The sequence below is a fragment of the Lissotriton vulgaris genome, chromosome 1_1 (genome assembly GCF_964263255.1).
Source record: "Lissotriton vulgaris chromosome 1_1, aLisVul1.2, whole genome shotgun sequence".
Lineage (NCBI taxonomy): Eukaryota > Metazoa > Chordata > Amphibia > Caudata > Salamandridae > Lissotriton > Lissotriton vulgaris.
Genome location: NC_141685.1, coordinates 1,387,129,297 through 1,387,150,419, shown reverse-complemented (window position 1 = coordinate 1,387,150,419; position 21,123 = coordinate 1,387,129,297). Strand labels below are relative to the sequence as shown.

Below are 21,123 nucleotides of genomic sequence, written 5' to 3'. Positions count from 1 at the left end.
CCCATAAATTAAAACAATGTTGTTTATAACAAGTGATGACTAATAGTTTTCTATTCTGTCTATCATTTGTCTCAGGCCCTAAACTGACCAAGAGTCCTCATTCCATTGAAACGGATCAAAAGTAATTACAATAAACACAACACGGAGTGCAGAGTAGTGATACATCTTTTTCAAAGGTTAACTGGTTTTTATTAGGATTTGGATACTAAGCTGGTGGCGTGAGACATTTGGGCAAACAGTATTAATGTGTGTTATGACAAAATAATGAAAAATTACTGCCACGGTATATATCACATTAAATTGCAAAATTTGCCTTTTCATGTCACATAATTTAGTAAACCCGGTCACATAATTTAGTGTTCCACCCCGGCATGGCTCCAGCTGCCCTTTGCTTTGGGTGATGTGCATACCATGCCTGCATCATCTCTTCAACGCTAAACCACACTGTGTCTAGTAGAAACGGAATTATCTTTTTTGGGGGAATCTGTGCTTCAGGGCACCCTGCGTTTAATGTTCCCTGCATCTAGTCATCCTCCTCTTATGAGTAGTGAACGAGGTGTGGTGGGCACTGGAACGCTGTGCGGGCGCCAACACAAACCTGGGATTCACAGTGCGCGCGCCAACACAAACCTGGGATTCACAGTGCGCGCGCCAACACAAATCTGGGATTCACAGTGCGCGCGCCAACACAAACCTCGGATTCACAGTGCGCGCACCAACACAAATCTGGGATTCACATTGCACGTGCCAACACAAACCTGGGATTCACAGTGCGCGCGCCAACACAAATCTGGGATTCACAGTGCGCGCGCCAACACAAACCTGGGATTCACAGTGCGCGCGCCAACACAAACCTGGGATTCACAGTGCGCGCGCCAACACAAACCTGGGATTCACAGTGCGCGCGCCAACACAAACCTGGGATTCACAGTGCGCACGCCAACACAAACTTGGGATTCGTTTCATTGCCTTACCTCTGAATGGTGCTCTTCATTCTGCTGCAGCACCTCAATGCAGAGCTCTGCAAGCTGGACAACATCTTCCAGTTTTTTTGATGGAGGTGCTTGGTTCATGGTCTCTAGGAGACAAAGACACAACGCCGCATTTAAAAGGCTGAACTAGGTTACAATGAAACACTTTCAGACACAGCAATATGTGCAGCCTAACTGGAAGGGAGCAGTGGAAAGCCTGTCTTCTGACGGGAGACACTGCACACTTTGGCTGTCCTCATTGAAGAGCCCTGACCAGGTCACCAGAAGACAACCAACTGCAGCTAGAAAAGAGGCATCGAGGCCGGAGGCAGGCTCGGGAAAACATGCCGCGGAGGCTTCTTACACAATGCGTGGGTCGACTATAAAAAGTCTTTCTGATCAGATACTGGAGAACAAACACTGTCGTTAAAGCGCAAGCGTCGGCTTCTGCAACTGGAGCGCTTGAATGCTCAAGGTCAGGCGAACAAAGGCAGCGGGCACTGCCAGGGCAGCCTCGCCAGATGAGGAGCTTGTGCATTAGCGTCCTTCGCGTCTCGCAAAACTTCACATCCCTGGCATGCTTCTCAGTTGAATAGAATACCAGGAAGATGAACCCGGAGGTGGCACCCAGAGCTGAGCCAGTGCGAGCCACTGGAAACCGCTGCCAGAGGCAACACAATCTACTCCCAAGTCTGACTCTGCTCAGACACTTCAGGGCCACAGAATAAGCAGCAGGGCGGCTGTTTTCGCACCATCTTGATTTAACCACACGTAGGTATACGGACAATAACAACAATTGTGCATCATTGATTCATGGCAGCACTTGATCCATTTCACATGTATTTGCATGCTGTGTACAGGTACCGCTCTCGCTGAATGAATTCATACTGACGGTAATTGACAATAAGATCTTCAGTCATTTCTCTATCAAAACGAAAGATATGGTGACAATAATGTATCTTAACATGTAACATTCATACATCAGATTCAACTGAGCCACCGAAGGTAAGGCAAAGAAACCAAAACCAGGTGAAGTTTCAAAGTCATCAAGAACTAAAAATAGATTCTTAGAAAATCTGGGACTGCCACATCCATGAATGCACGTGGCAGCGCAGCAGGCCCCTATCGTCATCAATTCAGACCCACATCAACAGCAACACAGGCTTGCATCAGCAGCAATGCGAGTTCCTATCAACAGCCGCAGGGCAGAAACTGTCACTACCCAGTCAGGCTGGAAAGAACTTATGTTGACTTCCCGGCCTAGAGTCAACCTACTTTTTAATCTATCATGTACTGACCCATTAAGGTGTCTGTCGGGATGGAAATGTTCTCTGCTTGATAGACAAACATGCCCTTCCTGCCCTGAGTGGCCGATTGCATGTGTATCTGGTAACATAACTTATTTTGGCCCAAGTGCCATGCACATCTAAACTTTAGCACACAATGCTAAGGTGGAACTATTGAAACCTTAAATAGTGGTTACCTTGTCTAATTTCACCTGGAAGGAAATTTCAATATCTTGAGGTTAGGAAGTATTTACCGTCCACACCAATCACCACTACAGACTTCAGGTCCCAATAACTTCAGCTACAATTCTTTATAGAAAACCATAAAGTCAAAGGCTGATATAAACACGTTATAAGAAAATTATGCATACGCCACTTTGAAAAATGTGTAAATAGTAAATGCTACTGAATTGAAAATCCTCTTTTTCTTGAAATGGAATATCTTAAGCAGCATAACCACCTACTATTATTATAAAGTCGAAAAGAAAAGCAGTGCAAATATATCTAAAGTGAACAGAACTAAACAATGGAGCATGCCTGTTAAGCACAAGCTTATTGTCCAGGGGTGCCCATCAAAAATTCAGGTAGGCTGAATCCACACAATGTTGTAAGGATATCCATGTAAGACATACTGGCATACAAGTAATCTAAATAGAAACTATTTACATAGACTGTGGACAAATCTCCGAATGCATTCAGACGTCCGTTCTGATCGGAACGGACGCCTGAATGCATTTGGAGATTCATTAATCCCGGGAAACCAATGTCCGATTTCACAAAAGACTAACGCTTTGAAGTAGGAAATATATTTAATATGAGAAGCCCGCTATGAGGAGGATAACCGCAAATATAACATTTGTTTAAATAGGAGTATTTTCTTGGTCTAAATATCTCAACATGATTAGTTGGCCAGGGAAATCAAATCCCATGCAGTGAAGCTTGGATGGTATTTACCTAAGTGTGGGGCATTACACTAGGGTCACCAGCTGAATTCATCTAGCTATACTACTATATGGATGAGAGGCCCTTGATTGTTCCCCCTATTTTATCCCACGCATCAATATCATAAAAAATAAGATTCAAAGTGCTGGGACTTTTTAAAAACTGTTAATACTGTGCCTGAGGAAGGTGGTTGGGCCGTTATTGCCACCGAATTGCGTCGCTTCTTGGTAAAAAACTATAATTTTTAAATGCAGCAAATTGCTTTTTATGTGTATGTTGTTGTATAATAGGATAGCTCTAGGAGAATGTTATAGAGCAATGAATTGTCCTTTTTTTGCACTTTTACATTTACTGAATTGTCAGCAAAGACTATTTTTAATATAATTTGGATAACATTGTGAGATATTGTATTTATAAATTGTGTTTTTATCAGAGCAAACAGCTCGAGTGTGTGTTTTTAAACAATTTTATGAATTATTGAGAAGTAAATAAATAAACATTTATATCTTTGATTGATTGGCCAATGTGTGTTTGTGCAGTGTGGTAAGACCCAGTAGGTATAAACATTTATGTGTGGTATGATTATTGCCCAAAGGGAATAACTTTTTAGACTGCAGTCTAGTTGGTGTCCTGTCCCTTTGGCAGAGTAGGACCCCTCTCTTTCTGTTGTTATTTATTGAAGGACAGAAGTTAGATTTTAAGATTCCATCCAGGAATGTAAACGGATTGAGGGTGAGTGTGAGGAGGGAAAAGATTTGACAGTGTATAAACAACTTCCCCGCCCAGGTTAACATTTTACAGGAGACACACCTGACAGAAAAAGAGTGCAAGGAGATATTTAGGTCAAGAAGAAGGCTGCAGCAACTGATGTGCACAAAAAATACATTAGTGACTAAAGGGGTGGCGATTTTGTTAAAAAGAGACTCGATCAAAATTACTGATAGTATTTCAGACAGCATTGGAAGGTGGATCATAGCAGAATTGAGAGTTGGGGGACAAGGCTTTACGCTGGCTGGGTATTACGGACCAAACACAGATAATATAGCACCTCTAAAAGAGTTGATGGCAGAGCTACAAAGTTTTTCTGATCCAATTATTTTGGCTGGTGATTTTAATGCTGTGTTAGATAGTTCCATGGATAGGTCAACAAAAAGTAGAGCGATAGTTAACTATAAGATGGTGGCAAAGATAAAATTGATGATGGAACAAATGGTTTATGTGATATTTGGAGGTGGAAAATGGATGCCAGAAGAGGGTATACATATTCTAAAAGGAAGTATCGACACCAGTCTAGGATAGATCATTGTTATTAGATTATGCATTAAAAGGCAAAGTTCAAAACATCAAACTTATCTGGGCTCATTTATCAGACCACTCTGCGGTTTTATTAGCGATAGCCCTTGTGGAAGATAATATACAGACCTGGTGGACTATGGACCGTACTCTGCTATTAGATCAAGATTTAGTGGAGAGATTAAATGAGGAGATGGTTGAATTTTTAGGCTCTGCCCCTGTAGGAGTAGTGTGGGACACGTATGAACCTTTTTTAAGAGGGAAGTTAGTAAGCTGGTCGGCAGCCAAAAGGAGAGACTTTTGGGAGGAAGTAAGGAATATAGAAGAGAAGATAAGAAGAGCAGAAGAAGATATGGCAATTACAAATCAGAGAGAGTCTCTACAGTTAGAGTATTGGATTCAAAACTCAAGTTAGCAACTATCTTTGAAAACAGAGTCAGGAAGAGATGGGAAGTTAGCGAACTAGTGCATTTCGAGTATGGGGAGAACTGCAGCAAGGTATTAGCAAGGCAAACTAAGAAGGATCAGTTGAAGAACCGGATACATGAAATCAAATGCCAGGTCACGGGGATGGTGTTAACAAACAGTAAGGAGATTGAGGGAGTCGCTTTTAAATATTTCATGAATTTGTATAAAGACGATTTGGTAAGCTCAGAAGAAGAGAGGGGAAAATGGTTGAATCTGAATTTGGTAGACATCCTAAATGAAGAGAAAGCTATGATTTTAAATGCACAATTTCAAACTTGGGAAGTGTAACAGGCACTTAAGAAGGGTAAAGCTCCCGGTCCAGATGGACGACCACATGAGGTTTACAGAGCTCTTGCCGGCACCCTAGCTCTAATTCTAAATAAATTATTTATTGAGATTTTTATGGGCGGTGTGTCTCTACCGGAATCATGGTCAGAAGCCACAATTTCTCTGATTTTAAAACCCGGGAAATGTGCAAAAAGGTGCGATTCATATAGGCCGGTGTCACTTTTCAATTGTAACTACAAGATATTTACTAAAATTCTAGCGGAAACACTCAATTGGGTCATGGGGGATCTTGTCCATGAAGACCAGAAGAGTTTTATACGGGGGAGAGCACTGCCTGAGCGTACCTATACTCTTATAGGGGTGATAGATTTGACCACTGCAAATAACTTCCCTCTGGCAGCTACAGCTTTAGACGCAACTAAAGCCTTTGATCGAGTGAAATGGGCCTTTTTACAATCAGTGTTGAAAGCTGCAAATATGGGAGATAGGGTCTGTAAAATAATGGCCTCAATTTATAAGTCACCATGGGCGAAAGTACTCGTGAACGGGATATTGACACCGACTTTTAAGATCATGAGAGGGACGAGACAAGGGTACCCTTTGTCACCGTTATTATTTGACCTATATATGGAACTATTGGCGAAAAAACTAAGGGCGAAGAGAGGATTTTACCCTTTCAATGTAATGGCTGGGTTAAACAACTGGTGCTTTATGCAGATGATCTATACTGCCAGTTTTGCAAGCTTCAATGGCTCAGGTGAAAAAATAGCCAAGGGCTTTGGGAAGATCTCAGGTTATGAGATAAATAGAGGGAAGAACGAGATTATGATCAGGAATATGGATGGGGGTATAGAGAGAATCAAAACCGAGGTGAGGTACCTGGGAGTTAGAGTGACACAGGGCATTACGAAACTCTCAGAAACAAATATCAACAGAGTAATGAAAGAGGTATGTGATTTGATGACAGGTTGGGCACACCTTCCCTTGACGATCTTTGGAAGAGTAAATTTAGTGAAAATGGTCATACTTCTAAAGGTTACCTTCTTTTTTAATACAATAGTCCCTACCTTTTAAAGAAGCGTGGTTTGCGGAATTACAGAGACAGATCAGTCTTATTATTTGGGCAGCTAAAGGGCCATGTATTTTATGTGTGTGCCTTTTTGGTCAAAAACTGCAGAATGCTTTTGGACTTACCCTTATGTTCCGAAATTGGCAAAATATTTTCAGAAATGTTGAAGGAAGTAAAAGGAGGTAATACAGGTTTTATGTTGAAGTTCTCGGACTCAAGGTACTTCAAAAAGGTGAGGCTGAAAATTCTACGGGGCATGCCAGAACTTGGTATTAGGTTAAAAAGAAATTAAAACTACCATACTGTAGTTATCTGGCCCCAACCTGGGAGTCACCAGGCCCTCCAGTATGGATGAAAGCTAAGTTGGCGTGCCCTTTGAGGGAGGCTGGCATTGTAAGATGGGAAGATTTGTTGGAGAGAGGATAATTGATAACATGGAAGGAGTGCCAAGAAAAAACAAACCATTTGTTATCAAGGTTCAAGTTTATACAAATTCAAAGTTGGTTTCAGTCATCTGCTACAAAGATAGGGGGTTCAAATAAGTTGGAGGAAAGTTTGTTTTTTGGGACACTAAAGAAGAAGGAAATATCACATTGGTATTGGCTCATGATTGAAGAAGTAGATGGGAAGATCACGCTTCCGCAAGAGCTGTGGGGGAGATGCTTGCTGGAATCTACGCTGGAAAAATTATGGCGAGTATCCTTTTCTATGCTTTATCAAGTGGTTAAGCCCGCCCATTTAAGAAGAAATCATCTTTTTCAACTCATAGGGTGTATTGAATGCCCCTTAGGCTGTCGAAGACTTCGAAGCTGAGGAGTGGTGGTGTGTCCCAAGTGTGGCATAAGGATGGCAGATGATTTTCACACGTTTGTAATGACCCGTAATACAGGCTTTCTGGAATAATGTGAGTAAGGCTTTAGCGGTCATCCTAAACGTACAGATCCAGGTAAGACCAATCCTTGTCTTCTTTAGTTCTTTTACCGAATTAGGAGAGTCTGATAAAGAGAAGTTAAAGTTAATTTTTTACTAAAGATTGTTGCCATGGAGAGAGATATGTAGAAAGTGGATTAGCATAGATCCTCCTATGTATAACGATTAGACGGCATCCTTGGAAAACATATTCTGGTTGGATGCAGTATCCTTAGAGAAGAAAAGATACGCTTTTTGGCTTCCTTTGACGGACTGGCTGGGTAGAGAGAGATGAGGGACGTGAAAGAATTGTCCAATGATTTCGCCTAAGAGACCTCAGTTTGGGCACTGGTTTTGTTTTTTCCTCGGTCTTTCCTTCCGATGGGAGAGCCGGGTGGATTAATAAGTTAAGTGCATATGGAAGGTCTCGATCTACCGGGCAATATCAGAAGTCCCTCTTCTGGCACAAGGGCAAGCTACTCCGACAGGCGTGCCATGGAAGGTGGATCTAAGGCAAATGAGGACAAAAAAAAGATTCATTGTCTTTAAAAAACAGTGAAGAAAATATCTTCAAGCAATATAGTATAGTTCAGTGTAACAACTGCTAAGTAAATGAAGTATCATTCAGTGACCGTTAGTGGATATATAGAAATACTTTTTTTTTTTTTTTTAAATGTTTCAAAACTAATATAATTTGCCAACACCCATTATAGCTTTCAACTTTGGCCAGCAAAACATTTTGAAATAGATATTTGGGTCATTATATTTCAAAATATTTCTGTTACCTTTTTCAACCTTAATCACAGCTCCTGGCTCAGTTTGGGTGCTTCTACAAGCAGAGGGGGTTCGAGGCCAACATCGGCAAGACCAAGTACATGGTACTTAACCCGTGTCCAACATCAAGGGTCAAACCGGAACTGCATGGAGCTCGGCTTTTAGCAATATTTGATTACTTGGGGGGGGTCACACTCACCAAATTCTTTTTGGTCTCCGCGTATCGTAAAATGCAAGTTGAAGCTCAAACAGTACTCAGGTGGAATTATTAGATCCCTCCCAATTTTCCCATCTTTACAAATGTATGAGATGCAAGCTGAGGGGGCTGCATCGTATGTAGTGTAACTTTAGGGCCACAAATATTGTAGCTTGCTGGATAAAATTGAAAACCCCTTTATGCGTTCATTGGCTGACCTTCCTGTTAGCACCCTCTCCTTCCTCTGTGCCTAGATTTGGGACTGAGAGCACTTCGTTCAAAAATAGGTCTTAGAAGTTTACTGTACTGGTGCAGAATTTGGGTGACACCGGAGCTAATAAACTATCAGCAGGGCCTAGAGGGTGTTCTCAGGTTACCTGGTGCCCTAAAAATACCATGAGTCGGGTACATTCAACAATCCTTTACCCAACTAGGCTGTGCGAATCTTTGGACCACTCCAACAGACCATAGCCGAGTCACTAAGGCTGCCAATAAGTACTGGTAGCATAAGACATTGATTTACATTGGGCAAGTGGGATTAGGTTTCCTAGCTTCTCTATTTATTGAATTAAAATCAGATTTTAAACTGGAACCCTTTTTCGATGAGGTTGAGCCCCTATCAGCTAAGACATTATATTTGAAATTTCTTGATGGGACCCTTCCTCTGTGTTCTTTTACTTCTAAATGGCAGTGAGTTTCCAGGGATCTGGAAGGAACTTGCCCTCTTTCTGCTGGATCCAATGAAACCATCGAACATGTTCTGCTCTTTTGCCAAGCTTACGGGGGATATCAGGGAAAATGAATTCTTCCAGTTTGCCGGTTTCTGGGCATACAAGACTATAGAACAGTAATTAGGATTTTGAGAACTGATTCTAGGCAACCCATAGTGTTTGCGGTCTGACAGTTTCTGTTATGCATGTTGAGACTAAGGTCCAAATATCTGCAGTCCAGCGATCCTGGTTCCATTGCAGTTTACCTTGCACACATTCTGTATGTAAATGGTAGTTCTTTTTGGGATGATTCTTTTAGGCATTTATCCAAGTATCGACTGATTGAATTAATCATGTGTTTTTATGTATTTTTATGGCTTTGTGCCGAATAAAGGAAAGATTAGATTCATCACAGCTGCAGCAAGACTGAGTATAGTAGTGGGCAAGTAATTATAGTACATTTCTATACTAGCTGCATATACTAGTCAAGTTGTCCCTTTCTGTATGTTCCTATGGTCTATTAATGGTAGGACATACTGGGAGTTGCATTATGCACACAATATAAGTTATGTTACGAAATGAGACTGTTTATGCTACTAGGGTTAGCCGCTCTTGTAAATTCTGTACATCTATTATTGAGATATCTTTGGTACAACCATAGGATGCTGGCAGCTGCATTTGTTTTTTGGTTATTTGCACATGGTTTAATGGCAAATTGTTTTTACACAGTAATGTTATTTAAGATGACTTATCATGGAGATTTTAACATTTGGAAAATTTTAATTGCGATTTTAATACAATAGTTACAATGAATTGTAAGTTTCTTTTACGGTTTTTTAACCGAATAAATATCTTTGTACTTCTATATATTACCAGATTTCTAATAATACCATTGTGGTCCATTACCCTTATTATAGTATGCTTTAAAAAGATCATAGAGCTGGCTGAAATATATATTCTAAATGTTTGAATTTAGAAATAGCTTGTATTCTTTCAAAATCAATCCATAACATGATTTTCATTTCCCCGCAGTTACGCTTATTAACATGAAACCTAAACTATTGACACTTGCCAATTAAAAGATAGGCATTTTCTAATTCACAATCTCAACAGGAAATGATCAGCACACAATGCACATTTTTCTCAGAAGTCTTTACAAGTAAATGCTCTCATTCAGATAACACCTATTATAATTTGTAGTTCTAGCTCAATACAAACCACAAACAACAACAGGGAGACAAGAGACTCCTAACAGGCCTTTATAGCTGGCAGTGTTTAAGACAAAGTTTATATAAAAAAATTAAATCTCATTAATTTCATGACCTCAAAAAATAAATCACAACCATCCAGCAGGTATGCGCTGACCACGTTGTAACGGACCCCTGTTGTTCATCAGTCCTACTACTAATGAAAATATAAACAAGCCTTTGAGACCTATTGGGTTTGCAATGCCTTTTGTTCATGCTGCAAAGCATCAGCATAAATGCCGATGTGGTGCAGAATCAACAAAGGTAGATTGAGATGGTTTTAGAAAAATAAGACTCATAATGCACGTGCATTTTATAGCACATGCATGATGCATACATGTGATACGGGTGCCACTTAAAAAAAATTCTTATGCACGATGGATAGGAAATAAGAAAATGAAGTAGAACGAAAGTGCTTTTTTAATGTAATCTATACAATTTAAAAAAAATAAGACCGCAGAAAGACAGGGGGGGAAACAGAGAAGTGGGTTAAGGTAGAGGACGGGGGCGGGGAAATAAATGAGGCGCATGACAGGGAGGAAATATAGAAGCACATGGGTATGGGCAATTTGGAACGCAAAGGGGAGAGAAACACACCGACGAAATCTAGCAAGACAGAGAGCAGGAGAAAGAGGGAAGCCCATGACGGGGATACCTGGAAACTAAATGCTTTAGCCAAAAAAAAAAAATGGAATTCCCTAAATGTGAGCTGTGGAAGGACACAAGTAAAGAGGATAACATCTAGGGAATGGACTGACACAAGATGGACAAGGGAAGTCATCAAATAAGCAAGCAGCTGAGAGTGACAGGAAAGCCAACTAACAATGGGCAGGCTCAAAGCCAACTGAAAGTTCTTGGTAAGATGACAACAGGCCTTTTGATAGGCTCTTCCTAAAAATAATATAGATCTCCATCTCATTTTTAAACATTTGCTTGACTTTACTAGTTCATTTTAGGCTTTCAATCAAACCATCCTACATTCATTTTCAAAAGTTTAAAATAAATTTACCCGAATTATATTTGCTTTAATTGTTCAGGGTACTACTGATGATTCAAGTGGATAATGCCAGTAGCAATATTCTATCCAGCACTATAATGTGGCAAAGTGCTTAATGGCTCCACAGTACTCTGCCAATGGCGTACATATGTTTTTAGGTCTCGGCGTCAACGCGCGGAAGCGCGTCTCCGCCGGAGATCTTTTGTCAGGGACTATGCTTCCCAGGAGACAGTCCAGGCCACGCGCATCCTTCCAGGCGATTTGTAACTGGAACGCGCGCTGTGGCCAGGCGCTGTCTCCTGGGAAGCGCAAGCACCACACACGCATGCGCATACACACACACACAAGCGCCCATGCACGCACGCACATACATACATACAGAGACACCACCCCTGACTCATACACACACGCCCGCACACACACAAGTGCACCGAGGCCCCCCCTCCCCCCCCCTCCCCTGCCATCACCGTCGCACACATACATACACACACACACACGAGCATACACACACACAAGTGCACCAATCGCGCTCCAGCCTTTTGGAACTTACCTTACCTCAGCACGCGGCGCCCAACCTCCTGCAGGCGCGGCCCCGGGGCTCTACACTGCTCACAGGAGCCCCGGGCCGCGAGACGCTACGACTCCGCCTGCCTCCTCTTCCGGTGTGAACGTGGCCCCGCCCCCGTCACAGGCGACCGTGCCTGACTTCCGGGGCGGCCGCGATACTGAGAAAGCTTTTTCAGAAACTATGTTGGAGCGTGATTGGAGACCCACAACAGCAAATAACCCAATCACAAACACGCTGGTACATTGCACAGGCAGAATCTACTACATTAACTGATGCAAATGAAAAGCATCTTTGCTTCTACTTCAGGACGTACAACCATTTTCAAAATATTAAATGACCTAAGTCTACTTAAATTAAAACGACTGCTCTTTCTGCTGCAACACTTCCAAGGTGCTCCAAGATGTATGTATGTCAAGCTTTGCATGCAGCCTGTACAAAAGTCCCTGCAGGTTTCAGATACAAAAGGCAGTGAGCGGGCTAGGGTGCTAGTATTATCTCTACCTGGTGGTGAGTGGTGAGTGCAGAGTGGTGAGTGCAGAGTGGTGAGTGCAGAGTGGTGAGTGGTGAGTGCAGAGTGGTGAGTGGTGAGTGCAGAGTGGTGAGTGGTGAGTGCAGAGTGGTGAGTGGTGAGTGCAGAGTGGTGAGTGGTGAGTGCAGAGTGGTGAGTGGTGAGTGCAGAGTGGTGAGTGCAGAGTGGTGAGTGCAGAGTGGTGAGTGCAGAGTGGTGAGTGCAGAGTGGTGAGTGCAGAGTGGTGAGTGCAGAGTGGTGAGTGCAGAGTGGTGAGTGGTGCAGAGTGGTGAGTGGTGCAGAGTGGTGAGTGGTGAGTGGTGCAGAGTGGTGAGTGGTGCAGAGTGGTGAGTGGTGTGAGTGCAGAGTGGTGAGTGCAGAGTGGTGAGTGCAGAGTGGCGAGTGCAGAGTGGCGAGTGCAGAGTGGCGAGTGCAGAGTGGTGAGTGCAGAGTAGTGAGGGCAGAGTAGTGAGGGCAGAGTGGTGAGGGCAGAGTGGTGAGGGCAGAGTGGTGAGGGCAGAGTGGTGAGGGCAGAGTGGTGAGTGCAGAGTGGTGAGTGCAGAGTGGTGAGTGCAGAGTGGTGAGTGCAGAGTGGTGGTGAGTGCAGAGTGGTGAGTGCAGAGTGGTGAGTGCAGAGTGGTGAGTGCAGAGTGGTGGTGAGTGCAGAGTGGTGGTGAGTGCAGAGTGGTGAGTGGTGCAGAGTGGTGAGTGGTGCAGAGTGGTGAGTGGTGCAGAGTGGTGAGTGGTGCAGAGTGGTGAGTGGTGCAGAGTGGTGAGTGGTGCAGAGTGGTGAGTGCAGAGTGGTGAGTGCAGAGTGGTGAGTGCAGAGTGGTGAGTGCAGAGTGGTGAGGGCAGAGTGGTGAGGGCAGAGTGGTGAGGGCAGAGTGGTGAGGGCAGAGTGGTGAGTGCAGAGTGGTGAGTGCAGAGTGGTGAGTGCAGAGTGGTGAGGGCAGAGTGGTGAGTGCAGAGTGGTGAGTGCAGAGTGGTGAGTGCAGAGTGGTGAGTGCAGAGTGGTGAGTGCAGAGTGGTGAGGGCAGAGTGGTGAGGGCAGAGTGGTGAGTGCAGAGTGGTGGTGAGTGCAGAGTGGTGGTGAGTGCAGAGTGGTGGTGAGTGCAGAGTGGTGAGTGCAGAGTGGTGAGTGCAGAGTGGTGAGTGCAGATGTGGTGAGGGCAGAGTGGTGAGGGCAGAGTGGTGAGTGCAGAGTGGTGGTGAGTGCAGAGTGGTGGTGAGTGCAGAGTGGTGGTGAGTGCAGAGTGGTGGTGAGTGCAGAGTGGTGAGTGCAGAGTGGTGAGTGCAGAGTGGTGAGTGGTGAGTGGTGAGTGCAGAGTGGTGAGTGGTGAGTGCAGAGTGGTGAGTGGTGAGTGCAGAGTGGTGGTGAGTGCAGAGTGGTGGTGAGTGCAGAGTGGTGGTGAGTGCAGAGTGGTGGTGAGTGCAGAGTGGTGAGGGCAGAGTGGTGAGTGCAGAGTGGTGAGTGCAGAGTGGTGAGTGCAGAGTGGTGGTGAGTGCAGAGTGGTGGTGAGTGCAGAGTGGTGGTAAGTGCAGAGTGGTGGTGAGTGCCGAGTGGTGAGTGCAGAGTGGTGGTGAGTGCAGAGTGGTGGTGAGTGCAGAGTGGTGAGGGCAGAGTGGTGAGGGCAGAGTGGTGAGTGCAGAGTGGTGAGGGCAGAGTGGTGAGTGTGCAGAGTGGTGAGTGTGCAGAGTGGTGAGTGTGCAGAGTGGTGAGTGTGCAGAGTGGTGAGTGTGCAGAGTGGTGAGTGTGCAGAGTAGTGAGTGTGCAGAGTAGTGAGTGTGCAGAGTAGTGAGTGTGCAGAGTAGTGAGTGTGCAGAGTGAGTGTGCAGAGCAGTGAGTGCAGAGCATTGTGTGCTGTTGAGTGCAGAGTGCTGTGTATTGGCAATGTTAATGACAATGCCCATTTATTTTTGATTTAAAGAAAAAAAATGTCATGAGCAATGCCAAAAGCTCTACCTTTAATGATGCCGAGACCATTGCATTGCAAATGCTTGTTGTTTTTGCAAAAGGCTCGAGCAGCCATTTCAGAGTGCTAGAGGGAAGGGGACTCAGGAGAGAAGGAAAGGAATCATCCAACAGTGAATAATCTTGAAAATAGAGGCCAGAAGGTGCACACTTTTGCAAAAATATTATCCAGAAGCTAAACCAGCTAAAGACGGCTCTGAATGGCCATTAAGAACTATTCTTATATATCAGAGACAGCACAAAGGAGGAGTTCTATTACCCTCTTCCATATTAACTTGTTTCCTCACTTCCATTTCCTCCTCTTTTCCTTTGCACACATACAATACCTGTCCTTACCTCGCCACTTGTGTGATACACTGTCTGACAAGGATCCCTGGCAACCACTGGTACCTTTCAGTACCATGGCTCTCTTTCGATCCCCCTTAACTGCCCTGTAACCCATCACAGTTGCCAGTCCCTACCCCAGGTCACCTAATATTTTACCCATCATTTTGACTTTCCCTGAGCTTTGCATGGCCAAAACCCCCAACAGTTGTCCTTCACTCCACCTGCTTACCTCACTCCCAGTCACTATTTCCTATGCCGCTACCCATCACCATCATTTTTTACCATTCATATCTCATGTATTTCTCTTCTCAGAAGGCAGTGCCCTGGATGCGCAATAGTCAGTGCTTAATTTGTGCCGGTGTTTGTGGGTGCTTAGCAATTACTTATGACAGTCTTTTACTTAGTGAAACTGTCTGTCTATTTATATGTTTAATGTGCTTAAAAAATTAATGCAGTGATATTAGGTCATATTTACAGAGCAAAGTGACCTGGAAAAGTCATAATTTTACACTTGTATTGTGTGATGGTTCGAATTTAGCAATGCTGGCAGGGACAGTTGGTGGTGCCAACCATGTTGGCCTCGTGAGAAATACCTCGGGCCTTGGCGATTACATTATTACAAATTAAGCACTGGGCAGATTGAACACAGAATGTGATCCAGAGTCAAATCTGCCACTTGCAATCAGTTGAAAAGAATTTTCAGTCCTATAAATTGTCCCTGACAACAAAATTACGGATGTATGAACAGACGATATATCCACAAATTTAATAAATATCAAATATGTTCTGCAGTATACTTTTCTCACAGTTTTCCAGTAATTCTGTAAGGGCCATGTCACATTTAGGTCTGGCCTAGAGACAACCTCTGTTGTCTTGACAGCTTCATCTAAGAAAAAAAACATAAATAATGGATTCATGTGCACATATATAATTCGTTTTTCTGTTCTTCATCTATTGGTAAGTTCAAGTGTCATTCATGTTTGGGTTCGCCTCCCATAGAACATGTTCTAACAAAATTACATATTTCCTGAGACGCACATTAAAACTAGCGAGCAATGGCAATAGGTCTGGCTTTTAAGAAATGTCACTTGGTAATACAAAGCATTACAAGTAAATGGCATGGGAATGGACATGTTTTTGCAAGGAATAAAAGCACTGTAGAACAATAATGGTGTAGGTTAAAAGGTCAGGTGACAGTTGCACTGTCAAGCCAGACCTAAATATCCATGTAGGTTCACTACTGCACTCCTCCCATCTGGTTTGCTGCTAGTGAAAACATCATAAGTTATCTAGTTACTTAAGCCATTTTAATAGCATTACAGAGTCATGAGCCTGAAAATTCAAGCTAAGGCAGCTGGAGAAATAAACAAAATATTGACAGCTTTGTGGAGGACAAGAACTTTTTTTTGTTACAGCACACAACTTCTGCCCAATCAAAACATGTACTCCTGGCTCCCTATATGTGGGCAGCGCAAAAGCTCTTCTCTAATGATGTTCAAATAAATTATCTGGCGACAGCTGCGCTGTCAAGACAGACCATAAAAAAGGGTGTTCCAAAACTGATAGGAATTCACATATTGTTCTATTGATATTATTTACAATGCTTTTTCCTCATGTCATCATTACATGTGATGTGGAGGAGCATTTGATATGTCCCTTCTTTTTATTTATGCAGTATATGCCTGCAATTATTTTTTTTATAATTAAACATTGCAGCAGCTTGCTAGGCTAGACCAACTGGCTTTAATAAAGTTTATTTCATGAATTTTCAATTGTGCATTATTTTGACTTTTGTGCTTTATTTTTATTTTTTTTTAACTTTTTGATGGTTTAGTGCAGTGTTTCCCAAACTGTGGTCCGCGGACCCCCAGGGGTCCGTGACACATTCCCAGGGGGTCCTCAGGCAGTAATTTTAAAAGGAGAACAAAGTTCCTTGTAGAATTAGCAGTTTTCCAGTAACAATAAAAGTGTCAAGATATAACGTCAGTGATTTATTGACCTGCTGGAGAGAGATGAGAGTTTTGTCAAGTGGCAGCTTTGACTTATCTAATGTAGCAAAGAGGGTTAATATGCCTACTGCAAAGAACGTGTAGCAGGCATTTAAAAAAAGTGTGTGCATAGGTTCGTGGTTACTGCTTTTGTCATAGATATTCTTTTGTTACTGTGCAGTTCATAAGTGACAATCATAATCTAGTGCTGTGTGCAAATGGGCCATATTTACAAGACCAGGAAAAGTCATGCAGGGTGGCTTTTCCTGCCTTGGAAATATGGGGCACTAAAATGCGCCACCGGTGCGTCACTTTGTGACGCACTTGTGGCGCAAAGGGCTTGTAAATCTGCCCCTATATGTATGTGATGTAAAGTGCTCTCACAGAGATGCTATAAAACAACACGTTAAAGAGGGGCTATGGAGAGATGAGTCACTGTTGGAGGGTGATAATAAGGGAATCATTGAAGAACCCCAACAAAGATTGTCGTATCCTGGTGCATAGTAAGTTAATCATTTACTATTCTTTAAAAGCTGATACAATTCAATATATAATGATACATTTGTTGTAGAATGCACCATTGTTTCCTAAATTTTCTTGGGAGGAGAGCCCCCTAAAGCCCACCTTGTAGTGGTCAGGCTCACTTACTGCACTTGGTGTGCACTGTATGGGGACTGGTCTGAAAACATTTGCCAGGGCTGCTTTGGGTTTCCAGTCTGGCCCTGGCAGGAGCCTCGTACTGCAAAATAAAACCAACCATTTAAAAGTTAGTTACGGAGATGCAGCACCAACCTTTCTGTTTGTTGCAAATTCTTTCAATATAAAATACAAAAATCCTTAGTAAATAGAGTATTTCTTTTACGATCACAAGTGTTTTTATTGTTTTTTGATTACTGTTTTAATGTTTGAAATTAAATCATACAAATTGCTTGGGGGTCCCCGGCTTCCAGTGGTGATTCAATGGGGGTCCTCAGGAGTCAAAAGTTTGGGAACCAATGGTTTAGTGTATAAGTTTTTCAACGAAAGCTCTTTTGATGTTGACAGAAATGCTAAACAATATGGACCGTGAAGCAGTGCTTCTTGGCGGAATCTGTTTGCCACAGCGCCTGCTGAGCAACTCAAGCATATAACTGTGAGTGCACAGAGGAATTCAAAAGTGAGAAACTATTTAAATCTATATATTTGAGAAACTCAGACTAAAGCAGTCCCTGCGCCCCCCTTTCCCCTCCGCCGAAGAAACAAAACTTCAGGGGGAAAAAAGACGCCATGCAACGACTGATAAAATTGACTGAACTTAATAAAATATGAAGTGTTTTAAAATCCTAATAGCCGTATCAAGAGTGAAGTATCAAATTATCTTAACTTTTTGGTCTTCACGATCCAGCCTCGTGGATGCCGAGAGACAGAAATAAAAAGTTAGATAACAGCAGGCGCATTCCGTGATAAACCGACGGAAATCTACAATAATGAGAGCCAGTTAGGCGGCAGACATCCCTAAAAGATAATCAAGTACAAAAGAAGACCATTTGCAGTGGCACGGAAGGACGAATAATGCCTGCATCCTTCCTAAAAAAAATTCTGCTAACTTATGAGGGTGAACTTCGAATGATGAGGGTGAAATTCAAATGGCCGGGGAAAGTTAAAAATGTACTGTTCATGACTATTCGCTTCCATTCTCAATAAGTATATTAGTAATAAATAATACAGCTTCTTAGGAGCGCATACGACACCGCATGCATACAGCAGTAGAGGAAACACTGATGAATGTGCGACGTGCTGTTAGAAAAGCTGCCAACATAAAACAGATTTGGCGATGGGATTTAGTTACACTGGTTTAAGGTTTGTTCTTTTTTTGCACATGAAAGTGAGTCCAAATATTAGATTTAGTAGAAATTAGCAATGAAGCTCTGCATATAAATGTAACATTATACCGCTGCATCCAACAGCTTTAGAATTGGGAATAGAGGGTGGCCACTAATTTTCAGAAAAACATTAATTCCATCAAGCAGTTCTCCAGTAGTCGAGTTGAATGGAGCACAAACTTAATTTCTCATTTTCTGAAAAGATTTTACTTTTCTGTAAACCTGTGGGCTGTGTTCCGTACCCTATTATAGGGATCACAGCAGCCTCCCTCTGGAAGATCTTGGTGACCCTTGTATCTGGGTGCCCAGACAGCCGATCCTTCTCTTCGGTGTCTAGCATTAGGGCCTAAACTCAAGGGGTTAGACTAATACTAATCACCTAAAGACTGGACTTTTCCCTTGAATGTGAAGTGCAGTCAGTGTCCGAGCAGCATTCGCGAACAGTGGGGAGGGGAATGTGGTCATCTTAGGAATAATCAGGAGACCTAAGAACTCATACTCCCAACTCTCAGGGGACACGTTCTCAGTTGCAGACATACGCAATATGACCGAAGAATGACGTCAGGAATCCAGAGAAGTCCGCAATGCTGACCTCTAAAACCCCCAGAAACATGCTAGCCCTCTTATCACTACAAATTGTACTTTAGTTGGAACTCCAACAGTCCTTCTACTGGAGTCAACTATTTTGTGTGTCTGATAAGAATAAAGTAAACGCTAATTACGTTGAGTAGATGATTTTCTCATGGCTTCGCCAAGTTGCTCCTCCTGTTGTCTCCCTTTCTTCACGCCGCTCCTCCCATCCCACAAATCCTCACAGTTTTTCAAAATCAAACAACTCAAACTTCACACTACTCGGCGACACCAGCACGTGCCATACACACACCAGTAACAGTACAGACCCGCATCTCATACATCATGTCACATACATTAATTGCATTCAAGACATAATAGTCTACTAAACCAATAGGCTTTCTATTAAAAACATGTCCTTCTCCCAAACTGGCATTTTCTCCCATTCAAACTCTGGCAAATGTAGACATGATGCCTTTTAGGCGAAACTGAAAGATTGTTTTTCTAATCGTTCAATATAATCTCTCACTTTCATTGCCAACTTTGATTCACAGTGCCAGCATACACCACATTGATCAAAACACAAAATTGAGAAAATAAATCTTTCAAACACACATGAAAGCACTAAACAAAGGTTCAAGAACCAGCTGTGCAAACAGAGAAGTATCTAAATCTCAAGTTTATGTGCGGTGTTATGCTCTATGGCCGAATACAATGTGAATATCCCTAGAGCCGCACATCAAAAAAACTAGCAGCAGACCCAATTTTCAATTTCTGTTAGCGTGTACACAAGTCGAAATTGCTAAGTGTATCATTCGAACTGCTCTAACATTGCTTTCTAAAGGACCTCAGATCAAAAATAAGATCTAACCGTAATGGATAGAAATGAGTCCAGTTCATACTTAGTGTCAACTGACACCAACAGTCTCCTGCTGCTATTTCAGAAGAGGCAGATGCAAGTTAAAATCCCCTTTGTACTTGTCAGGGGGAGGGAGACTGAATAAATAAATTACAGGAACACAGTTTTCCAAATACCCCTAGACCTCACTGGTTGAGATGTATTGATTCATCAAAATACCGGGATTAGTAGAAGGACTATCAAGTGCACTTTAACTTGCTGTGATACTAGAGAGCTGGCCTCTTGGGCCATGCCTGCCTCTCATAAGCCCCTCATTTCCTGTGGGGCTAGGGAAGGGCCAAGGGTAGGTACTACAGAATGTAAATGGGGCTCTTAGAGTTGTGATAACGGTGTAGGAGGGCTTCGATGAGAGAACAGTACTTCAATGTGTGCTCTTTATTTTGGTAAAGGTATCCATGATACTTAGTCCTACAGGAGTTGCCCTTTCCCAGTTTTTGCTTATTTACATTATAGATAGTGATGGACTTTAGTACTAGTGATTCAATTCAAGACCAATGCCTTTGTTTATAAGGGATAAGAAGTGTGACTATATGCTTACAGCATTCTTTTAATGTGTATGTTCCCTTTGCTGTCCATCAGTTTGTCCTTATTTGAGATGACAAACATTTAGGCTGCCGTACATTTAACATTTATTTCAGGTGCCTCAGGGGTCCAGTTTTTTTATATTTCTGTACATTGTATTCTAAAAAATCTCTATGGTGGCACATGTTTTATCAGGATTTCAATACATATATCATTTATATGGTCTTAAGAGAGCCTTTTGGTCTATACGAGAAGGACGGGTTCCTGGTTTTTAGGTAGATGTCCAGTGGCCTGGTCTAGAAGTCCGTATTCTGTGTTTGTTGGGTCCCCTTTGCTTTGTGTCTCTGTCTTCATGTCCCTTGCAAAAAGGGTAGCAAATCCAATTCTGGGGTTATCAAAGGGCAAGGCCAACTTGGAAGTTACTATCAATGCTCGTTGAAGTTGATGTCCTTCACTGGTTTAGTTAAACCAGAAGAGTATGTAGCAAAAACATCTGATTTTCCCTCTGCAAGGAATTGCATGGGTGAAGCCAAGAGGGTAAAGGCTTATTGCTGCCCAATTTCCAGTGCTTTTAAATGTAAAAACACTCACATCATTTAGAAATCCTTTTTATCCAGCCTACCATGGCTCTCCCGAAGAAAGGACCATCTGTAAAAAGAATGCTGCTCCACACCGCTCTTCCCTTTTGAAAGAAAGACATAATGGCACCTGAAACCATGATCAAAGCATTCAGGATA

The 21,123-nt window shown here is 42.7% G+C and overlaps 1 protein-coding gene across 2 annotated transcripts in view; it reads right to left on the bottom strand.

Annotated features, from left to right (window-relative positions):
• CADPS2 (calcium dependent secretion activator 2) overlaps positions 1 to 21,123 on the bottom strand; it is a 2,357,592-nt gene that overhangs the window by 533,591 nt on the left and 1,802,878 nt on the right. For both annotated transcript variants that reach the window (XM_086966845.1, XM_086966848.1), the window contains exon 17: positions 975 to 1,078. In XM_086966845.1, coding sequence (XP_086822971.1) covers positions 975 to 1,078 — 104 coding nt within the window. The remainder of the gene's footprint in view (positions 1 to 974; positions 1,079 to 21,123) is intronic.